Source organism: Vidua chalybeata, chromosome 14 (assembly GCF_026979565.1).
Source record: "Vidua chalybeata isolate OUT-0048 chromosome 14, bVidCha1 merged haplotype, whole genome shotgun sequence".
NCBI lineage: Eukaryota > Metazoa > Chordata > Aves > Passeriformes > Viduidae > Vidua > Vidua chalybeata.
In genome coordinates this window covers 14,880,619-14,902,277 of record NC_071543.1, presented here as the reverse complement: position 1 = coordinate 14,902,277, position 21,659 = coordinate 14,880,619, and the positions used below count along the sequence as shown (strand labels likewise).

Here is a 21,659-nt window from a genome sequence, read left to right as displayed (position 1 = left end):
AGGAGGAGCCCCTGTTTGAAGCAAACCCTTCGCTGGCATTATCTGTTTAATGTGTTGCACACCATTTGCAGCATAAACATTTCCAGTTCATTTTAATTTCATATCGGAGGAGAATCATAAAGACAGAGGATTATTGGTCGCAGCTGCGAGGATGTGGCAAATGCAACTTGAAGAATTATTCTGTCAGAGAGACAGAGCCAAATATTATTGTTTTTCCCCTTACAGTCTTGCCAGCAGTTAAAAAGAGGATTTTATTAAAAATATTAATGTAATTAAAATCTATAGCTGTAAAAGCCTTTAGAGGAACTGGAGCTAAACCAGAGAAACGTGTTTACATTCAGATGTTGTAGGTTTGTAACAAAACAACTCTGCAGTTGGTCAAGAAAGCAAATTAAAAGGTTTTTAAAGTTAAATCTTATATTTTAAAACATAGGCAGATTTGAAGTGTGCAGTGATTGAGGTAACTGAGAAGTTTCCTACTAGGAAATGCTAAATTTGGATGTAGGAATTAATCGGTGATGATCTGGGCCACTGGTGTGTCCTGAGAGGGAGAAATGACTTTTATTCCCCACACGTGTGGTTTTAACAGCCAGCGCCCAGCTTTTCAGCCGTTGTCCATCAGTGTGATGGATCATCCTTCCCTTCTCTCACTTCCCAAACCCCGGCTGGAACAGAGAATTTTCCCAAAGCAAAGGAAATATCCCAGCGCAAACCAAACCCAACAGCCACCCAGAGCAGTTTCTTTTTTCAGCCCTTTTTTCTTAATTCCTTTTCTCCAAGCTTTGTCCAGTAATAAACAACTGTTCCAATCTGCTGCGCTGATCAAAAGAAATGTTTTAATCAGTCCCAGGCTAAATATCATGCTATTATGTTATCACTGGAGCAAATCATCCAAAATACAAAACAAAAATATCAGTTTAATATGCTCCAGATCAGGAATGTCTTGAAGAAATTCGCCTTCCTTACAGGTGTGTCCTATTTTAAGGAAAAAAAGGGGAAGAATTAAAATGTGGGGGCTGGCGCTGGGGCCACGTGGCTGCTGGGGCAGGAATGCCAGGATCCAAACTGACCAAGCCCAATTTCTGCAAATAAAACACTTTTCTCCACCCCAGAGATGTTTTCTTTTTTTTTTTTTTGTTTTGTTTTGTTTTGTTTTGTTTTGTTTTTTAAGCTGAGGAGCAAATCCCTGTTTTCACCTGCTGAGAAGCAAATGCACAGGGAGAGCATGGACCAATCCCCAAGCCATGGCTCTGGTAAGGGATGCAACCCCAAGGAGACACTGAAGCTTCCAAATTTTTGAGAGAGTTTTCCCAGGAGCCTGAGCATGGTCTGGATCTGATGCAGGGTCATGGAAGAAGTCAGTGGATGCAGGAGCATCCCTGCCCCACGAGCCCAATGCAGATGGCCAAGAGAGACACTCACCATTGCCTCCAGAAAGTTTTGGCTTGGGCAGAGCTGGATCTCATTTCCATCCTCTGCTCTGTTCTGTGTCCAGGAGACCTACCCAGCAAAATTCCTCCTTTTTATGGCTCATTAAGGCTCATGGCTCCAGATGCATGAGCGATATTCAAAACCAGTTAAAAAATAAGTGATATTTGGTCATTTGGGAGGCTCTGGTTTGGAGCGGGATGCTCTGGCTGTCTTGCCAGCAGAACCTGGAGACAGACTCCCAGGGTCAGCAGCTGAGAGCATGCACTCCCAGATGGATCCTTCATGCATGTGTGATTGAGGAAATCCTGACTCTCCATGGGATCCTCAAGGTGGCGAGAGGAGCTGGACATAGGGGAAAAATCCTCACTGGCACACACAGCTCAAACACCACCCAAACCCATTTCATGGAATCGTGGAATGGTTTAAGGTGGAGGGACCTTAAAGCCCATGCAGTCCCACCCCTGCCATGGGCAGGGACACCTTCCACTAGCCCAGGTTGCTCCAAGCCCTGTCTAACCTGGCCCTGGACACCTCCAGGGATGGGGTAGCCACAGCTTCCCTGGGCGCTCTGTGCCAGGGCCTCCCCACCCTCACAGGGAAGAATTCTTTCCTAATTCCTTGACCAAAAATTTGACTAAAAAGCTCCCCAGAAAGAGGGGATATTGTCTTGGGAAGGAGAAACAGCAGCAGGGATGAAGTACCTGGACCTGACCAGATCCATATGAGCTCTTCCCTGTTCTCTCCTTCCCATTCTTTCCCTCAAGAGCTCCTCATTTGCAATTCCAAGGGCCAAGGTGGGAAGTGTCATCACTTTCAAAGCACAAAGTCTTTGAAAATGCCAGATTTTGTTTCAGCTGAGAATGAAGTTTGGGGCTCTGCTTTACTTTGGTTTGGTTTAATCTTGAAAATCTCCAGGACACAGAGTTTTATTTCTTCTACCAGCCTAAATTCTCAAATTCTGGGAATTCTGAGAAGTGAAGCAAAGGGGGCTGATGTTATCCGTTAGAAGAGCCCAGATAGAGACATTATCCTGCTTTTATGAAAGCCAAAGGCCAAATTCATATTTATTTGAGCTGCAGCAGGATCTGGCTTATATCCTGGACATTACAACATACTGTTCCAATCTCTATTTTTATTAGCAATATTGATAACGTTAGAAGAAATACGATACAGGAAATAGCATATCGACTTTGATTAATTTTACAGTACGACCTTTAACGAACATAAAGGAAGAATTCAGCAAAGGGCTGAAGCTAAAAGTGTTGCTGGTGAAGGGAGACATGTGGTACCTGCATGTCCTGAGTGGGGCAGCAGGATATTCAACATGGATTGACCTCCATGGAAGAAACATTGTTGATAATCAAATTTTTTTAAGACTGAATTCTCATCTTTAAGTTTATTAACACTTCTGGACATAATGGTTTGCTGCAAGGAATGAAGACATTGGTGTAAAATTAAACTTGTTTATTTTGCACAGGCAGTGGTGCTAAAACCCTAGTTGAATATTTCTAGGGATAGACATGTGAAATGCTTCCATTGCAGGAAGAAAAATCCCTAATTCCAGCCCCAAATCTCCAGTCCTTTGAGAAGATGGGACCTTATTGGACTCGCTTGAAGGTGCCTTTAATTGTCCCCACAGCTTTGGAGGGCACAGGAGCCTCCACTCCTTGCATTTCATTGCATAATATTTAATAATAATAATAATAATAATAATAATAATAATAATAATAATAATAATAATAATATGGGTATGAACCACTTAGCACTTGAAACATTGCTTTGTATCTGGATTTATGCTCTTTTCTAAGTTTAAAACGCACTCAGCACAGAGGGTATTGTGGTGCTATTGAGAAAAAACCAGTCCAGCCTCCTGGATCACGCCATTTTGTCCTGGGATTGAAAACTCACATGAAATGCAGCCCCAGCCCCAAAAAGTATCAAACTGCCTTAAACCTACAGGGTGGTTAAAGCAATGTGTGATGGTTTAAACCACCGAGTTCTTGAGGTGACGTGGGCACAGCAGGATTGTGGTTCAGTGTTTAATATCCACCCAGACCTGCCTAAAAAAAAGGAAATTTCTGCTGGTTTCAGGCTGCAGATCCAGGGGGAAGGGATGCAGCAGCTCACTCTGATGGACCAGGAGCTGAGGGCAGAATCCACCCCTGGAGCATCAGCTGAGTAATTTCAGCAGTAACTCCAAGTCACCACACAAGTCCCTGACTCGTTCCTTCCCCTTGGAGCCGGAGGTTTTATTTGAGGCCTGACTGGAAGCAGATGGACCTGTCAGGGCTCCTCAGGCAGGTGAGCAGAGCAGGCGGATGAGCTGCTAAGTGTTCCCAGCTGCTGGGCAGGGCCCCGAGGATATTGTTGGAGCTGGGACCTGGCTCCGAGGTGAGATCTGGAGCCAGCGCCAAGAAGGAAAAAGTGAATTTCTCCAAAACACCATTCTCTGAAAACCTAAAAAAGCAAGGCTTTTGAAATAAGAGAAAATAGCTGAAAATATCTGCAAAATGTATCCAATATATCTTCAGACTTCAGAGGGCCAGAAGCCATCCTCAGCTCCTTTCCCCATCTCTGGTTTTGTTCAGGATCTGCCTCCTTAGGCAGCAAAAATTATTTTTCCAAAGTTTTCTCCCTATTGCTGGTGTTTCCCTCTCTAGAAAGGTCTTGACTTTTACTTGCTGCTTTGTGTTGTTTGATTTATAAGCTCAAGGGGTCCTTCTCAAAACCTGGACTCCTTCTTGTACTTAATTGCTACAATAAACTGAAAAGTTGGTGCTTTAGGAGCAGCAGTCTGGGAGGAAATGGTTTGATGGATGGAAGTAGACGATAGGTCCTTCTTGGGAATGTCACCAAAAGGACACAGCAGAGAAATGGCTTTATAAATAACTGCAAAATTCAGAAAGTCCACGAGCCTGGGGAGACCAGAGCTCTATTAAGCACAAACAGCTTGCAGGGCAATTCCCAACATCTGCAAAAATCCTCTCAGCCCCTGTAATTCCCAACAGCCTCGGCTGCTGCATCCACCGGCATTCACTCCCTGGGGCAGGCGGTCTGGGATGCCATGGAAAGGGATGCCTGGATTTTGCATCCCAAAATGCAAATAAACCAGTGAAAGAAAAGGTGATTAACAAGTCAAAGCTTTTATTTACATTGTAAGGAAGGTGCTTTTCCTTTTCTTTTTGGAAATTAATTTATAAAAAATCATTCTTGATGTTTTAAAAGCTGCTTTTCCCAGTGGGTGCAGCGCTGGTGGAGCTCAGAGCAGGCATGGATGGAGTTCCTGCATGTTCCAAGCAATGCCATGGTTCCTGTCATAGCTCCAAGTGACACAGCAGTAAAGAAAATTATAAATTTCATCCAGAAAATGCCAAAGAACGAGGCTTCGCTTGTGGCACTGCAAAGTGCAGCTCCAGTCACCGAGTGCTCATAGCACAAACCCACCGGAGTTGCAAATGCATCCCCCTGCACCCGGAACCCAAAATCCATCTGGGATGGGAGACTCACCATGGCACCAGCAATTTTATAATTATCTGAACCTCTCCTTTAGCTTCCTGAGCTGAGTTTTATGAGTCACCACAGATGTTGTGTGTTCTGGGGGACAACCAGACACCCAAAACTAAGAGGAAAGGGCACAGAAATATTGAGTCCTCATCTGTTTCCAATAGGCTGTGTTTACATATTAATGTGCAATACAAATTTGTAAACATGAGCATTTGAAACTTTTGGAGGAACCGATCCCGGCCTTTTCCCTTTCTGCAGCTTTATTGGAACAACATGTCCCTGGCCCCAGCCACACATGGACATGGTTTCCATACTGGATGCATTTCAAATGGTCTGGGTGCTTATTTGTTCTGCTCTATCTTGCTATCCAATCCTCGTTTGCTTTGCATAATTGTGATACAAATTATCATCTAATTACAGCCCCAACCTCAGCAGATCAAATGTAAACTGAGGCACTTCCATCGCAAAAAGCGACATCCGATGCTCCCTCTATGCCTTTGGCTTCTCCAATAGATGGATTAAATTTGGGTGAAACCAGAGAGTAAACTGCACTTTGATTAAAAATATTATTGCCGGATATTTTGTCTCCTTGGATTTTAAATCCACCCACATCCCGGTGCTGGGTACAGACGCGGCACCTCTGGAATGGCGAATTTTACATGATGAGCGCTATAAACAGGCTCAGATATTCCCAAATAACTTCAAACTCCTCTTGTGAAAGGTCAAATGACTAATAGCTGAGATTGTTCAGCAAGTTTCATCTTCTAAAAAAACCCTTTGTTTTTCTCCCTGTTCCCAGTTAAAAATAGCACCGTAATCCTGAGGTGCTGTTTGTATTTGCCCACTAAGTCCAAAGAATTGTGAACTTTGAAATGGCCATGAGTTTTCCTATAATATTTGTGGCAAGAAATACAAAGCAGTACGTGATGGAATTGTATTGAGAGGCACATGGGCTTGCTTGAAATATCGACCTCAGTTTGCCGAGTTTTACATTTAATAAATCATACTGATTAATCTGATTTATTCTCTTGAGTTCTGCCACTCACCTCCTGCTAGCAGCTGTTTTACAAAGGACCCTGAGAGTGTAGAGTGCAGGTTAGCTACTTTTTGGGGCACATTTATTTTAATATCTAGGCAAACCCATCTATTTTATAGTGTGAGTGAATCAGCTTGAGTCACCAATGTCGATATGGAAAATATTCCTATGCCAGAAGGGCCAGGGAGCTCGGGCTGCTCTGAGGTGGCCTTGGTGGCACGTGACAGAGAGCTATGACTGCTTGAAAACACCACCCAAATCCCTTTTATTTCTTAGACTGATTTTTGAAAGGATAAAAGCAGGAGGTAAAGGCAAAGAAAATGGAAATAACCCTCAGATAACGCAGATAAAGCTGCTCCTCTCACGCCGTGCCGACCTCTCATACAGAAAAATTGCTATTTCTGGATCTGCCTGATGAGCACCCTCCCAAAGTGTGGCACCCCTGGGACACGCTCAGACCTTGCAGGGACCAGGCTCTGGGCGTGTTTTCCGTGTGGCTGCGATGAGGAAGGGTGGAGAAACCTGGGATCCTACGGGACCCACGGAGGCGCTTTGAGATCCAGCTCAACTCCATTGGAATGTGCCGAGCATCATTCCTGGTGGAGCAAATCACTGCACCAAAAATATCTCTCCCAGTCATTATCAGTCACATTTTTAACCAGACACTGATTTACTGGATTACAGCTCATGGCCAGCAACTCTGGAATATCTTATGCAACCGCAAATATTTGGAAAATTGGAAGTTCCCCGTTGCACAAATCCGTGACTGGTCAGGAAGAGCCTTCCAGCTCCCCAGGAGTACAACCACATGTGGGGGCTGGGTCGTGGTCACTCAGCTGGACAGAGCCTGGCCAGGGCCAGCAGTGGACTTGCCATGGGAATTCAGTCACCACCAATGCTGGAAATAAGGACTCCCAAGGAAAAAAAAAGCTTTTTCTTTTTTAATAAAAATAGTGAGATAAACTGCTAAGAAACAGCCCAAGAAAGCAGGTTTGTTCATTTTTACAGTTGTACAGACCATTTATCACAATCCTCCATTTCATACTGGCATCACTGGGGGCTCTGTGAACCCCAACATCAGGAAAACTAAGGAAACCAATGTTGTCTGAATTTTATCAGTCTCATGAGACGAAAAGTGTAATTTTTGTTAATTTAGCAGTTTTTGCTATTGCTTGTTCTGGTCTGACTTTGTTATCTGTTAAGAATGAAAATAAAATCAAAACTCTGGTTTTGATTCTTAAGCCTGTGCCTAATCCCTCTATATTGTGTGTTGTGCTTGAAAATATAGGATTAATCCCAAAATAGGGCTGGTCCCAACCAAGCCTTATTTTCCAATCTCTGCCATCTACCAAGTGATAAATTTGACTTTAGGTAGAGACTGAACATCCATCAAATAAAGAATAAAACCTGTGTCCTGATTTATTGTGAGTTACATGGCACCCTTGGGAGCTGGAGATTATTTACAGGGATAACAAGAATATCCACACATTACAAGAAAACAAACAGGAATTTTGGAAGGAATTGGAAATCCCATGTTCCAGGGCTTGTAGAGTTGTAATTCTCCATAAAGGATCCGTGTTCTCTGTGGGACGGAGCCAGGAACATCCCTGCCCTTTCCCTCGGGCAAGGCTGGATGAGATCCCACGTGGATCTTCTGTGTCCCTTGGGGCTGAGAGCTCTGGGTCAAAGGATTGTCCTGCAGGGCTCCTGGGGATGTTTTATCCCACACAGCTCTCCAAGATGTGTTCTCCATGTCCCCAGCATGGATCCATCTCACCACAGGAGAGATGTGTGACCTCGTCCTGTCCTCCTCACCACACCATCAATGCTGGTGCTACTGGAAGGTGGGGCATGGAAAAGAGGCCTCTGGGCCACCCCTCCAGCTTCTCACCCCATCCATCTTTCATCCTGCCTTTCTTTACCCTGGCAGCAGATACATGGATTTAAGGTATTTGGATTTATGTCCCCACCCTGATAACGGATGTATCTGGATCTTGGAGATTGAGGGACTTTCATGTCATTAATTAGGACCCATTAGAGCCAAGAGAACTTAAGAACAAGCTCGAGTGCTTGGCCAGAAGTGACTCCTTTGCCAAGTCCAGGTCCTGGATGGTCCCTTTGAAATTAGGGGTAAAGGTTGAGTGGGTGAGCAGCAGCTCCCCAGGGCTCTGAGCTAACTAAAGGCAAGCAAGAGAGAGAAAACAGAGTTGTAGAAATACAGACATCAATGTCCCTACTTGAGAGTGCAAATAGTAAAAAGGTGACTGACAGTTTGCTCTTAACCTACAACTGTGACATAAATGCGGCCAAAAGGTATCACCTCAGGGTCATCTCGGACCCTCCCAGATCCTCCACCCTCCCAACAACACAACATTTCTGTCCACAAAATAAAAGGATTACATGCCTGCCCATCCTGCTCCTGTACCATGCAGTGTTTCAGAGTCAATAACTAAAGAGCCCCTGGCTATGAAGGAAGGAAGGACTTGTTTTACACAGCTCAGAAATATTCTCTGATCCCACTAAAGGCAGTGGTTAATTGTGGGGTGCCAGTTGGAGTGATTGCATCTGCCGTCCCTCAAAGCAGCCGGAATGCTGTCACTCACTTTGAAATGCCCTGCTGCATTCATCAGTCTGGATGGCACAGAGAAGTTATAACCATACAAGCCATATGGAGGATGTAAAGAACAATTAAGTGCTTCCCGAGCAATGGGACTTGATGGGAAAATGTTTCCAGATGCATGTAATCCATACAGCATTTGACCAGCAGAACCGGGGGCTTGTAGGCACTGAGCGTTTAAGTCTTCAGCTTTGGCGTTTTTCAGGGAAGACAGTTTGGGCACATCCACCATGAAATGGGGTAAAAGGTGTGGGTTGGTGGCTCCCAGTTTTTCGTGGCTTGGAAGGAGGAGTGCCTGTTGTCTCAAGAAGCTCGTAGGGCAGATCTTGTAGTAGAGGGGAACGCTGAGGGGGTGCAGGAAGCTCTCGGGGCACGACATGCCCAGGTTGTTCGTGGGCAAGTGAAGCGTGGGAGGGGAGCACGATGGAGAGAGCAGGGAGTTCAGAGGAGAGGGGGTCCCACTGCTGGAGGCCACTGGAGAAGAGCTGGAGCTCCCACCTGGAAAGGAAAAGAGAAATCATTCAGGCTGGGTTAACTAGTGCCCACAGCCAAGCAATCGGAGGACTCCTGCTCCCGCTCCAGGTCTCCCTGCTGCTGGTGTCCATCCAAGCACGAACCTGCTCCAAAGACCAGCTCCTGGAAAATGGGAAGATCTATCCATAAATGGTTATTGCTAGCTGCTATTTGTCTAAGAACAATATTTACACGTGTCTAATCCCATTCCTTGGACTGCAATCATGGTAAATGCCGCTCCACACACACCTGGATCCATACCTGGCTGCACGACCCTCCCCTGCTACACCCACACAATTGCCATTTCAGGTTCCCTTTTTTTCATGCAAATTCCAGACAGCTTTTTCCCCTCGGATATAAGAACAAAAAAGCATATTCAGCCTGATGGAGAATTTTTTTTGTACCTTCCTGCTCACAGGAATTGACTCATTTCACTTGGCTTCCCAAGCAATTTGAAACATTCCCCTGAATGCTATCGGTGTCTCCAGAAATTCAAACTCACAAGTCCTGTGAACGTCCTCCTTTCTGGAAGGGATGAATGAACACTTTCAGAATTCGGGAGAAAAGCAACGCCAAGAAGTAAAAATTTAGCAGGGATGGGATGGCTGCTCCGAGGTGGAAATGGTGCTCGGGAGCAGCCGGCCCTGGTGCTACACAGATGCTGGTTTCATCTCCCGCCTGTGGAGAGCCAAATGTCTGCTGCACACTTACTACCAAATTCTTCCAGAGGGTTTCCCCCTCCCCCCGCCCTTATTTTAATTTCTTAACAAAATCACTGGGAAAGGATGTAAGGGAATGTGGATCCATTTGTGCTACAATTTACATTCAATTCCTACCAATACAATGCCTGGCTGGGATCTGATCCGACTTGACACACAACCAGCCACCCGAAATCAACTGTAAAACTGAACCACAGCTGCTGGTATAGCAAATCTTAAAAAAAAAAACCTTAGAAACACAAAGATTTTGAATGTGATGCAAATTAATTTCCAAACTCCCAACAAGCAGAACCTCTCACAGGTCAGCCCTTGATCACAATAATCCGGGAAGGTTTTGTGGTGTGAAGATCTCACCCTTCCCTGCTGATGTCAGTGGCTGCTTCAGTCCTGACATCAGCAGGGCAGGATCCAGTCCTCTCTCCATGGACATATCCTGATGTCCTCCAGGGCTCAGGAACTTTGGGTCATGTAAAATATGGGATTGAGCTGATATTTGTGTGTGAGGCAGCGAGTGAACCTCTATGTGGCTGGATACAGCAGAGCAAAGCAGGGTCAGTATCTGCTGCACGGTATCCCGAGCAATAATCTCACCCAAATTCTACAGCAAGTTTGGGAATGGGGATTGCAGATGGAGCAGATCAATGAGCAGGTGTTTTCCAACCGTCCTCTTAGGCTTAAAAATAAAAATCCTACAGAAATTTTTTTTCTTCGGCATGTTGATCATAATTTCTTTTAATTTACCTCCCGGTTTTAGAGCTTTGGGATTTCAGTTGTATGGCTTTTCTTCATAAATATATTATATTCGTAGTAGAACTGCAGATTTTGTTATATTTATATCAGTCTAGGATTTCTACCCTGAAGAAAAATACCAAATACATTAAACAAGAAAAAAAAATCCAAAAATCCCAGGCAGCTCTAATATTATATGTACAATAATATTTTAGTGTCTTTAACATTGCAGTTGTGGTTGTTTCATTCCTCATGCAGCTCATTCACCACCTCCTCTCCCCCGACAAACGGGTTCAAAAGGAGCTTTTTACATAAGATATTTTCTAAAAATAAAATTAATAAAAAACCTATTAATAATACAAATAAAGCTGCTACTACTACCACCAATTAATGATAATAATTTTAGTTCTCTTTACAGCTGATAAACCTCTAAATTTCTCCCGAATCTGATTTCTTTGTGCCCTCATTTCTACGCCTGCAGAACATGAGTGTTTGCTGTGATTTTTGCAGCATTTCCCTGCAGACACAGGGGTGACTTGGTGTGTCCCAAAACTTTGAAGAGTTCCTGACATAAAAGAGAATTTAACTCGCGACTTCAAACTCAACTTGGAGGGCTCCAATGTGCAAACGACCTGTTGGTTTTTTCCCTTCGGCGCTATGGATAATCTGATTTCAAATACCACTTTCTGAAGCTGTTTTTCTGGGAAAGGGATGTAAAGGACCGGTTGCTTGTGTCAGGATGAAGGAGAGCATTTTCCCCGAAAATTTGTCTCCTCTTCTCTGCATTTCTGTGCGACTGCTGCATTCTAAATACCAGATATTTTTTTTTCCTGTTGCATAACGCATTTGTCGGCGCAGAAGCTGCTGCTGCAGAAAGCACGGGCGGTCACCACTACACGTTTGTAGTTGATATTCCCAACCCGGTTGGAAGCAATTAGTGTAACAGGATCAAAGCCAGAACAGCCCGACTCCAAATTAGCCTCCTGCACACTCAGATATTTTTTTCTGCCCATCTAACTCTGATTTCAGCCGGGGGCTGGAGCAGCCCGCGCCCTCATCCTGTCGTTCCCATCTTCTCGCATCCATTTTCACAGGATTTTTATCCAAACCAACGCGGAATTAACTCCCTCAAAAAGCAGGGATTCGTTTTCTGGGCGCACCTCGTTATCTTTGATGGTTCGAGCCGCCCGAGGAGCCCCGCGGGGAGCTCCGGGCGTGCGGCCGGGAGTGGCAGCGAGCGGGAATCACTTACCCTGGCTGTCTGCGCCGAAAGCCTTGAAGTCCAGGGCGAGGGGGGGTCTCCACGGGTAGGTCTCCAGGAGCCCGTCCAGGACCCCCCTGCGGGGCGAGAGCGCGTTGAACGCAGCCGCGGGGCCGGCGGGCGCGGGGGCGGCGGCGGGGCGGCCCCGGCCCTTACCTGTTCCTGCCGGGATCCCGAAAACCTTTGGCGAAGGGATTCCTGTCGATCTTCAGCTTCGTGATCTGCAGGGTGAAATCAAGGGGTCGTTGGGGAGCGGGGCGGGCTGGGAGCGGCGGCCGCGGCCGTCGGGGCTCTCCATCCCCCCGGCTCCCGCTACCTGCTGGTTCTGGTAGGCCGTGACGGTGGTGAACTCGGTCTCCTGGAAGGAGAAGGTCTGCACCCCCTCGGCCGGCAGCGACTGGATCTGCGCTAGGTCGAAGCGAGAATCCTGGGCGATAACGTGGACGCGGGGCTTGTACTTGTGCATGGACTGCAGGATGATCTGTGCGGGGGGACAGGCGGCTGAGCCCCCCGGAGGGAGAAGGGCAGGAAGAACACCCCAGGCGAGGCTCAGGAAGGACCCAGCCCTGAGCCCCGGGGCAGGAGGGACCGGCCCCCGCCTTCCCGGCGCTGCCCCCCGGATGATGCTCCGCACCCCGGGGCGATGCTCTGCCCCTCCCCGGCCCCCCCGGCGGGGCTGCCCCACACCTACGTGCCCCTTGTCGTCCATCTCGTTGTTGGTGAGCTTCACGCGGTCGAAGCTGATGATTTGCCTCATCCAGGTCTCGCCCGAGCAGGGGGAATCGGGGTGGATGTAGAGGCGCGGGGTGATGCAGGAGTGGTCCGTGTTCCCCGCCACCATCCACTGCGAGCTGTGATAGACGTACCTGGCCCGGGCCGGGCCGCGTCAGCCGCCGGGAGCCCATCCCCACCTGCCCCCCACACCCACGCACACCTATAGATTCCATAGGTGCGTGCGGACCCCCGGCACCCCTGTGTGACCCCCCCGTGTCCCGCTCGGGCCGCAGATCGCGGCCATCAGCGCAGGACGGGTCCCGCGGGGGTGTAGGGGTCCCCGCCCGTCCCCCCGTACCTGTATCGTTTGGAGTCCACGGGCACGACGTCGATGGCGATGTAATATTGCTGCAGCGGCTCCAGCCCCTTCACCTTCACCCGGACCGACGGGAACATCCTCCTGCGGGCACAGGGACAGCGGCTGAGCGAGAGCTGCCGCTCACGGCGCCAAAAGGGGCTGCGAAACTGGGAACCGGCGTCGGGAGCAAGGAAAATCGAACTCAACGAAAATAGCGGGAAAAGGGGCGAACGAAGTGAAATAGCTCAACAGACTAGAGAAACCCGAGACAACGAAACAAAACAAAACAAAAAGCCCAAGAAACAACACCGTCCCCCACCAAAAAAAAAAAAACCAAAAAAAAGACCAAAAAAAAAAAAAAAGAGAAAGAAAAAAAATTAAAAAAAAAAAAATGAAAGAGAAAACCCAAACGGAAAGCAAAGCCCGTGCGAGGCGACGGGGGCCAGCCGGTACCTGCCGGCCTTGGTGATGATCATCTCGGTGCCGATGTCGTGGAACCTCCTCCAGAGCTCGGAGCCCTGCAGCTCCACCTGCACCCCGCCCGCCCGGCTCTCGGCACCGGCCTTGGGCCGCTTCTCTGCGGGGAACACAAAGGGCAGGGGGCGGCTCGGGAGGTGCCGGGGCCGGGGGCGGCCCTCGCTCCCCGCCGCGCCGGGCTCCCTCCGGTACCCACCCGCCTCCGGGGCTCTGCGATCCGGCCGGCAGCCGGGGCCGGGCTCCTCATCGCGACCCTCCGGCACCTTCCTCTTGGCCGAGCGTCCCACCAGGGCTTCCACGGAGAAGGCGTGAGCCCGGGAGCTGAGCGCCATCCCCTCCGGGCTGCCAGGGGTCCCCCCGGGCGGCAGCGGGGCTCAGGCGGGCGGCGGCGGCTCCATCCCGGCCGGCACCCGGCGCCCCTCGCCCGGCCGCCGCACGGCTCCCGTCGGGGGGCAGCGGCCACGGCGAGATCCTCTTGCATCCAACTGAGTCAATAGACGGCTGCAGCCTCCTCTGTTTGTTTTGGAAACTGGTGGGAGCATAAGAAACATTGAGTGACATTTCATGGGAGTAACGGGGGGGGTTGGAGGGGGAGGGAGGGGAGAGCCACAGGGGTGGGGGGGGAGAGGGGGAAGAGGAGCCGGCCCCGTCTAGGATCAATAAAAGAGTTACTGTTCTCCATTAAATTGTAAAACTCAAAGAAATTTGACATAATTGCACACTAGGGGCCACTTTTCCAACAAAAGTGCAAATAACGTTTAACCAGAACCAGCGCAAAAGGGAAAAAGAAAAAAAAAAGAAAAGAAAGGGGGAAAAGGAGAAAGGAGAAAGATTATCAGAAAAGAAGGAGAAAAGGAGAAAAAAGAGAAAAGGGTAGAAAAAGAAAGAAAAAGGCAGGAAAATATCAATAAAAAGGGGGGAAAGTAAAAGAGGGGAAAGGATACAAGAGAAGGGAGCCGTGCCCCTCCTCTGGCCCCGCCGAGCTGCCCCCGCGGGCCGGTCACGCGTGGCCCCTCCGGTGTCCCCGGCACGACAAACCCGGTGCCACCCCTGGGCTGTGACAGCGCCGGGCAGAGATTCCGGCTTTGTTTCCCGTTTTGCCTTTGCTTTTTGTTTGTTTGCTTGTTTTTGGGGTGTTTTTTAAGGCAGCCCCGCCCGCTCCGCCAGCCCCCCCCCCCTCCAGCTCCGCTTCAAAGCGCGGCCCCGCCGCCCGCGGCATCTGCGCTGAATTAGGGGCAGAAATCCGCGTTTTCCACGCGGAGAGTCCCGGGAAACTCCTGCGCGGCCGGGCAGGGCAAGGTCGAAGCCGGGGTCCTCCGGCCGGGACCCTCAGGTGCGCAGGGAAAGCGCTGCGCGGGATCTGCGCGGCATTTTCACCCCCGCTCCGGGCACCTCCCCGCCCTGCCCAGGCTGGAAGCCCCGCGCTGATTTATTTTCCATCCGGGAACCGTCCCCAGAGCCGGCGGCAAAGGGGATTCTGGGGTTCAGGTGGGTTTTGGGGAGGGGAGAGTGGTGTCCCCGCTGAGCACGGGGGTGTCCAACCCCCCTGGCCCCGCAGCCTTTCCCTGCACCGGGGAGGTCAGCCGGGATAAATGAGCCTTAACGGGAAAAAAATGTGGAAAGGGATAAAATTCACAGGCCAGCTGAGAAAGCAGGTTGAGGAGAGGGGAGCTGCCACAGGGCCCTGTGGCTTTGGGACAGGCAGGGGATGGGGTGCAGCATTCCATGCTCTGCTTCCAGGTGCTCCCACAGTGGCAGGGAAGCCCTGGTACATCCAAATGTTTCACTTCTCATGATTTCTTGCTCTATTTGTTAGAGTCACTGTCCTGGTGCACGCAATCCCAAGGTTTGGGCTGGCAGCAGGTCGTCTTTGTGAAGAACATGGAATGGTTTGGGTGGGAAGGGACTTTAAATCTCATCTCAACCCACCCCATGCCATGGGCACAGACACCTTCCCCTGTTCCAAACTGCTCCAAGCCCCATCCAACCTGGCCTTGGACACTTCCAGGGATCCAGGGGCAGCCACAGCTTTTCTGTGTATTTGTTCCCAAATGTGTATTTAAATTGTCCCAGACTCACATTCTTGTCCTCAAATCCCCATCCGAAGGACGCTCCTTACTCAGCTCAGGGTGGGCATTGCCCACTGATGTTAATACACATTTATAACTATTTATCCCTTTCTTAGCACACATTTATGCACCAGATTCCTGGCATATCTCACTGGGACAGGGATTTGAGCAGGGAAAAGATCTCAGAGGAAGTGAAGGGGTGCAGATACAGCTGCCAAAAGCCCAAGCTCAACATCCAGCCTGGACACCTGGTTGGAAGCCGCATCCTTCTCCAGCTGCTGGCCTGACTCCAGTGCCAGCTCTGGTGGAGGCAATACCTGCAGCCTGACTGGGGAGTGGGAAATTGGTATCCCAATTTCCCAAAGTCTGATAGCTGTAATCTGAATTACAGATGGATTTGGCCTTGTGTCACTCCGTCCTGCCATGGATCTCCATCAGCAGTGGCCTCTGATGTGGCTTTGTTTCCTACAGAATGTCCAGGTGCTCCTGCCTGATGCCTCTGTGGGACAATGTCCAGCCTGCTGCCCATCCTCTGGAGTGTCATTCCACAGGATAATGGTTCACTGTCCATGGCAGGAGGGCTGGAATTAGATGTTCTGTCAGGTCCCTTCGAACCCAAAGCATTCTATGATCCCTTGTGGCAAGAAATGGATGGAGAACCGGGCAGGGGAAAGAAATTTGGGGTTACCTCTTGCTCCTGGGCAGAATCAGCCCCACCTATGCAGATTTAATTCTTCTTACAAAGAGAAATTAATCAAATTTTATGAACATGTTCATAATTAGAAAAGGATAAGCTCATGATTTTAAGGTGACCGGCGGGTCCTGGCCAGAGCTGATGGAAGCCAGCTGAGGGCATGGAGTGTGAACCTTTATCTCTGCTGACATGACATATTATTAAAAAGTATTTCGAGTAATCTTTGATTTCCTCAGCATTGCAACACATTTCAAGAACTTGGCCGGGGATCAACTGAGCCTTTTTAATTTCCTACACTGAAAAATAAAACAAAAATCAAGCCCGATTGAGATGATATAATCAGGAACATTTTGAGGGTTTAGGTCAAATTAATGTGTCAGAGAAGGGTTTTCAGGGGACTTTGGGAGCTTTAATCTGTCAAAGGCTGACTCAGAGCCTGCTTGGGCTGCGTAATCTTATTGTCTTTATGGAATTATGGGATGGAATGTCCTGAATTACCATCATCAGAGAGTCTAGCAAATAATCAGTTGGCATAAAGTTCAGAATAACTAAGTTAATTTTAAAGCAAGTGTTGCACAATATGCCAGAAATATTTGCTTAACTTGGAAATGATCATTTAATACTGTCCCTTAATGTGTGAAAGCACTCAGGTAACCTCCAGCCACAGCCTTGCCCAGCCACTTTTGGGGCAGATTTTAGGAGATGGAGTTCTTTTCAAGCTTGATTTTGCCAAGATTTGCTTTGCATTCACCAAAACAAAAGAAGGAAAAACAAAACAAAACAAAACAAAAAACCAAAAAAAACCCACACCAAAAACAAAGCAAACCAAACCTGCCTTTTGGCTTGGGGGAGGGTAATATTTTAATATCACCTGAACTCAATTATGCATCTAATACTTACCTCTTTTATATTTCCACTCCATCATGGATTCATATAGAGCTGCAATTATAAATTTGGTATTGCATATATTTGGTTCTAATGGATAAATTCAAGGATTGTTCGGGCTAAACTCAAGGGTCGTTCATTCTCTGCTCCACAAATCATTAGCAAGAAAATATTTATCCATTTAATATTTGGGGAAATCCTGGTTTCCAGCCCTGCAGTCTCTGATCAGAGAGGTGCAGCACCATCACTCAAACCCTGGCTCCCAGGAGGGACTCAGCCATTGCTTCTCCAGTGTTAATTAAATGATGAGTAGTCAAGTTTACAACTGGGTGTGCGTGCATCTCCCGTCCCGCTGGGTGTATGTGAGGTGGGACACACTCTGAGCAATATTTTGGCTGGTGTAGCTCCTCTTCTCTTGCAGGGAGCAAAGCAGAGAATCCTGGGCTGATCCCATGTCCCTGAGTGCTCTTCCCACCCCAGCCTTGGTGGCACCAACTCCATCCACCCTCTAAAGCTCTTTCCTCTGCTGTAAAACATTATTTTAGGATTGATTTAACCCTTTTTGCACATGCTGCTAACTTGTCACTCCAGGGCTCACCTTGAAGTTTCCTCTTTTTCCTGGATTCCCAACCGTACTGCTACCAGTAAATAAACATGGGATTTTTAGATCCAAATCTATTTGTTTGTAAATCAAAGAATCCCAAAACAGTTTGGCAGGGACTTTAAAGCCCATCCAGTGCCACCCCCTGCCACGGGCAGGGACACCTTCCACTAGCCCAGGGTGCTCCAAGCCCCATCCAACCTGGCCTTGGACACTTCCAAGGATCCAGGGGCAGTCACAGCTGCTCTGGGCAACCAAAATCTAACGTATAAATATGTAATAAATATAATTGAACGTGCTGCCTCACATCTGCCAGGGGCACACCTGCGCTGAGAAATGCAAGTGAATACCCAGTGTTCCATTGTGCAAATAATAGCCTTTCCTTGGAGGAAAAAAAATAAACTTATGGATGAGACTGTGCCACAGAGAGCTGCCATGACCCACCCAGGGAAAGGGATGGGAGGATGTAAGAGCTGGAATGAAACAGTTTTTAAATGCCCTGGAGAGGCTGCAATGGAGAGGATGTGAGGAATGACCCTTCTGGGGACTGGAATAACACTGGGTTGGGCTCTACAGGAGCTGCAAGTGCCAATATTCAACTTGAATTTTTGTAAATGAACGCCATTTCGCAGGAGTCATTAACTAATTAGTCATTAACAGATTAACAAATATTTCTTTTTCCTAAAAAGCTTTCAAACAGAAACTGCTGAAGACTGAAGGATTCTTGGCAGAAAACACCCGTGGTAGTGTAAAACAGTGCTCAGGAGATTGTTTTCCCTGACATTCTCAAATATCCCGTTCCCCAGCACAGCTTTCATTTCATTCCATGATTATTTTACCCCTCATGAACTTTGAAGAACCTCTCCTCTTCTGTGACTGTCTCTTCTCTCCATCCCTGCTGGGCTGTGGCACCTCTGGGCTGACTCCATCCAAACCAGGAGGTGATGGCAAGGTATCCTTCTCCACAGGGCAATCCTGGATTTATTCCATGGCAAAAATGACAGATCTGAGCAAGAAATGAGCAGTTTATGGTGGTGGCCAACCAGTGCTGAAGTTTCTTGGTTGACCTCCTAAAGAGGTCCTTCACCTCCGTGTGCGCTGCATTAGTTAAAGATAAATTAAAATAAATCTCTGTTATGTTATTTTATACATAACCCCCCCAGAGAGTGCACAGGGAATAGGATTAAACCTTAAGGAAATGATTCAGTGAAGTAAAAACAATACAGACAGCATTTGGGGAGAGTTAAATCAAATTAGGGCACTCGGATCTCTTCAGGAGGAGAGAGGGGTGGGCGGTGTTCACCCCCACCTGCAGGGAAGTCAGGGAAGGGTCAATAATGCCCTTGTGGGGTGGGCTAAGGATGAGACTGCAACAGGACCTGTCCCCACAAGAACCTTCCTCCAGCTGTGGCTGGTGCCCTGCTGAGTTTCTCCAGGACCTCCAGCGTGATGTAACGGGACCTTCTGTGAGATATCTCACTGCAACCTCTGAATATTTTCTGGAAAAGCAGAATTTCTCATCTCTGTGCTGTGAGGAACGTTTTTAATGTGGCTTTTCCCAGCCCAGCTCCTGGTTTTTGGCTCGTGTTTGTGTGGGAGAATGAGAAGCTGCTCCATCTCCTCTCCAGCCACCAGCCTTCCATCCCTCCAAGCTGCTCTCCCACCACTTTTCCTTCATCACAGCTTTTCCAGAGCTGAGAGATAAACTCAAGACCTGCCCCCTTCCCCCTGTAAGTAACAGGGAAAATTTCTGATGTGTTGAACTTTCCTCATAACACTTAAAGAAAATACTTAAAGAATGTATAATAAGGGAGGATTTAGAGAAGGCAAAACTCAGCACATGGATGAGGAAGAAAACCTTTAGAATTGCACCAAAACAAATCCTGTCTGCCTTTACCTCAGGGAAGGGCTCCAGGGAGGGAGATGGGGTGACCCCACGTGAGCCCCAGGCCCCCCTGTCCCCAGAGCCACCCCTGCTCTCCTCACTGCTGGAATATGGGGAAGGAAAAACTGAAGTTCTCAGTTTAGCTGCCAGGAAAAGCACACAGGAGAAGGGAAATTAAAATACTTATGGGGAAGCTGATACTGAGTTATTCCATATTCCTGGGCAAGAGCTGGGCACAGCTGGGGCCACCTTCCCATGGAGCCACCTTCCCGTGCTCCTTGCTCAGCATCCCAAAGTCTGGAAACCCCAATTGGGACCTGAGCCCCAGGAGCCCTCTTGGAGGCAGAAATCTGAGGGCAAAAAGCCTTTTTAGAGAGGAGGGATGTTATTTTTACCAAATGCAGCCTGGGATCTTTAAACAGTTATTGGGTACCTGGAGACACCCCCTCGGTGATTCGATGGCCTAAGTGGCATCATCTGCTCTGAGAGGAAAAAATGGGTCAGTTCTCTCATGATCACCAAGATTTGGGGTGAGGAGGATGAGGATTCACAGCACCAACACCCATCCCAAATGTCCCAGACAGAGCCAGCTTGCCAAGCCCACCTGGACAAATGGTCACCAGCGCTGGGGTCTGTGCTGCAGGTCCTTCTCCTGGGGTCTCTCCCTCACCAGCCCTGTGATGGCAACATCGCAGCCATTCCAGCCCTGGTGCCCAGGTTCCAGCTGCCAAACCCCCTGTGGGGCTGTGTCCTCACTCCAGCAGGAAGAGAAGAGCCAGAGGAGGCAGCTCCATGGCCAGGAGGTGCGGCAGGACAAGGGCACTGGGGCGTCCTGTGGTCTTGGTTGGTGACTTCCACAGGGTGGACTAGAGCCTGTTTTGGAGTTCAGCTTAAAAAAATCACAGAATCATCAAGGCTGGAGAAGATCTCCAAGATCATCAAGTCCAGCTTTTGACTGATCACTCCCATGCCCGCTACACCACATCAAAAAGTGCCACGTTCACGTGGTTTTTGAACACCTCCACTTCCCTGGGGTCCCTCTTCCAAAGCTTAACCACTCTTTGAGTGCAGAAAAGCCAGGGATGGGCAGGTTTACTCCTGCTGGAATTGCAAGTTTCTGGGGCTTGTTCTTCCACCACACCAAATCCCCATGCCTGCACGAAGTTTTGCTCCCCCTTCCCTGGGGTTTGAGTCCAAACATGGTGTGGTGATTTATCCCAGTCCCACTAGTTCCAGTGAAAAGTGCTTTTCCAAGGGCTTTGTTTCCACTAATTTCTCTCCATTGCTGCTGTCTCTGCCCCACCAGATCTTTTCTGGCCCCAGGATGTGCTGAAGGCTTTTCCATCCTTCCCTGTGTGCAGAGATAAACTCTGTCCTTAAACCAACACCTGGGTGAGACCGACAGAAAGCTCCTCTTTGTTTTGCTACTCTATCCTCAGTTAATGCAGCTAATTATGGCCCTAAATGCAAATACAGAGGGATGAGAATGAAAGCTTGGAAGGGCTGAGGCACTGGGGAGGAGGACAATAAACTAAGAGGTTTGCAAGGAAGCTTTCACTCATCTTCATGGTTTGGAGTTGTGAGCTTGCACTCGGGTTAGGAAGCGCCTTTTGAAATGAAACAGAAAAGATACAATCTTAATATTCCATGAGATGTGCCAACACAAATATCTGTCGGCAGAGATGTAAAATAATAGCTTTAAAAGCAAGGAAGAGAACCACATGAAGTTTTGGGAGCAGGGTGATGTCACCCCCCAGCCCAGCGAGATATTCTTTGTGTTGGAAATTAAAGCCGCATGAACTCCCTGCGCAAAGCTGGGTGAGACTCTGCTTTTTCAGCCTCCCCCTTAGGGAGGATGAGTATTATTTTCTGGTTTTAATTTTAAATTCATAAATAAATGTGATTGACTTGCCACCCAATAGCACTGAGTTGTGCAAAATAAGGATAAAGTCTGTCAATTAAGTCTGTCAGTGGCTGGTGTTGCTGGAGCAGAAGAAAATCAGAATTAGCTGAACTGGTCAGCAAAATTCAGCTTCATGTGGAATTTCAGCTCAGGGAAGAGGGAAATCTGCCTCCATGGTATTATCTCCCCTTCCAAAGTTTCCTCCTGGCTGCCCTGGGTCACAGGCTATGGAGTGTAAATTATACAGCCCAAATCAAACCCTT

At 48.2% G+C, this 21,659-nt stretch overlaps 1 protein-coding gene across 2 annotated transcripts; it reads right to left on the bottom strand.

Moving 5' to 3' along the window:
- Nucleotides 1-6,898: 6,898 nt before the first annotated feature.
- TBX22 (T-box transcription factor 22) lies at nt 6,899-13,809 on the bottom strand. Of its 2 annotated transcripts, none has more exons than XM_053955760.1 (8): nt 13,556-13,809; nt 13,336-13,459; nt 12,883-12,984; nt 12,502-12,676; nt 12,127-12,291; nt 11,967-12,031; nt 11,802-11,887; nt 6,899-9,086 (listed from the first exon to the last, which is right to left on the bottom strand). In XM_053955760.1, exons 1-8 carry the CDS (start codon nt 13,689-13,691, stop codon nt 8,491-8,493), a joined length of 1,449 nt encoding a protein of 482 aa, XP_053811735.1. In that variant the 5' UTR covers nt 13,692-13,809; the 3' UTR covers nt 6,899-8,490. The 2 variants fall into 2 exon arrangements, with proteins under 2 accessions (XP_053811735.1, XP_053811736.1); XM_053955761.1 differs by having other exon boundaries at nt 12,127-12,237.
- Nucleotides 13,810-21,659: the final 7,850 nt, after the last annotated feature.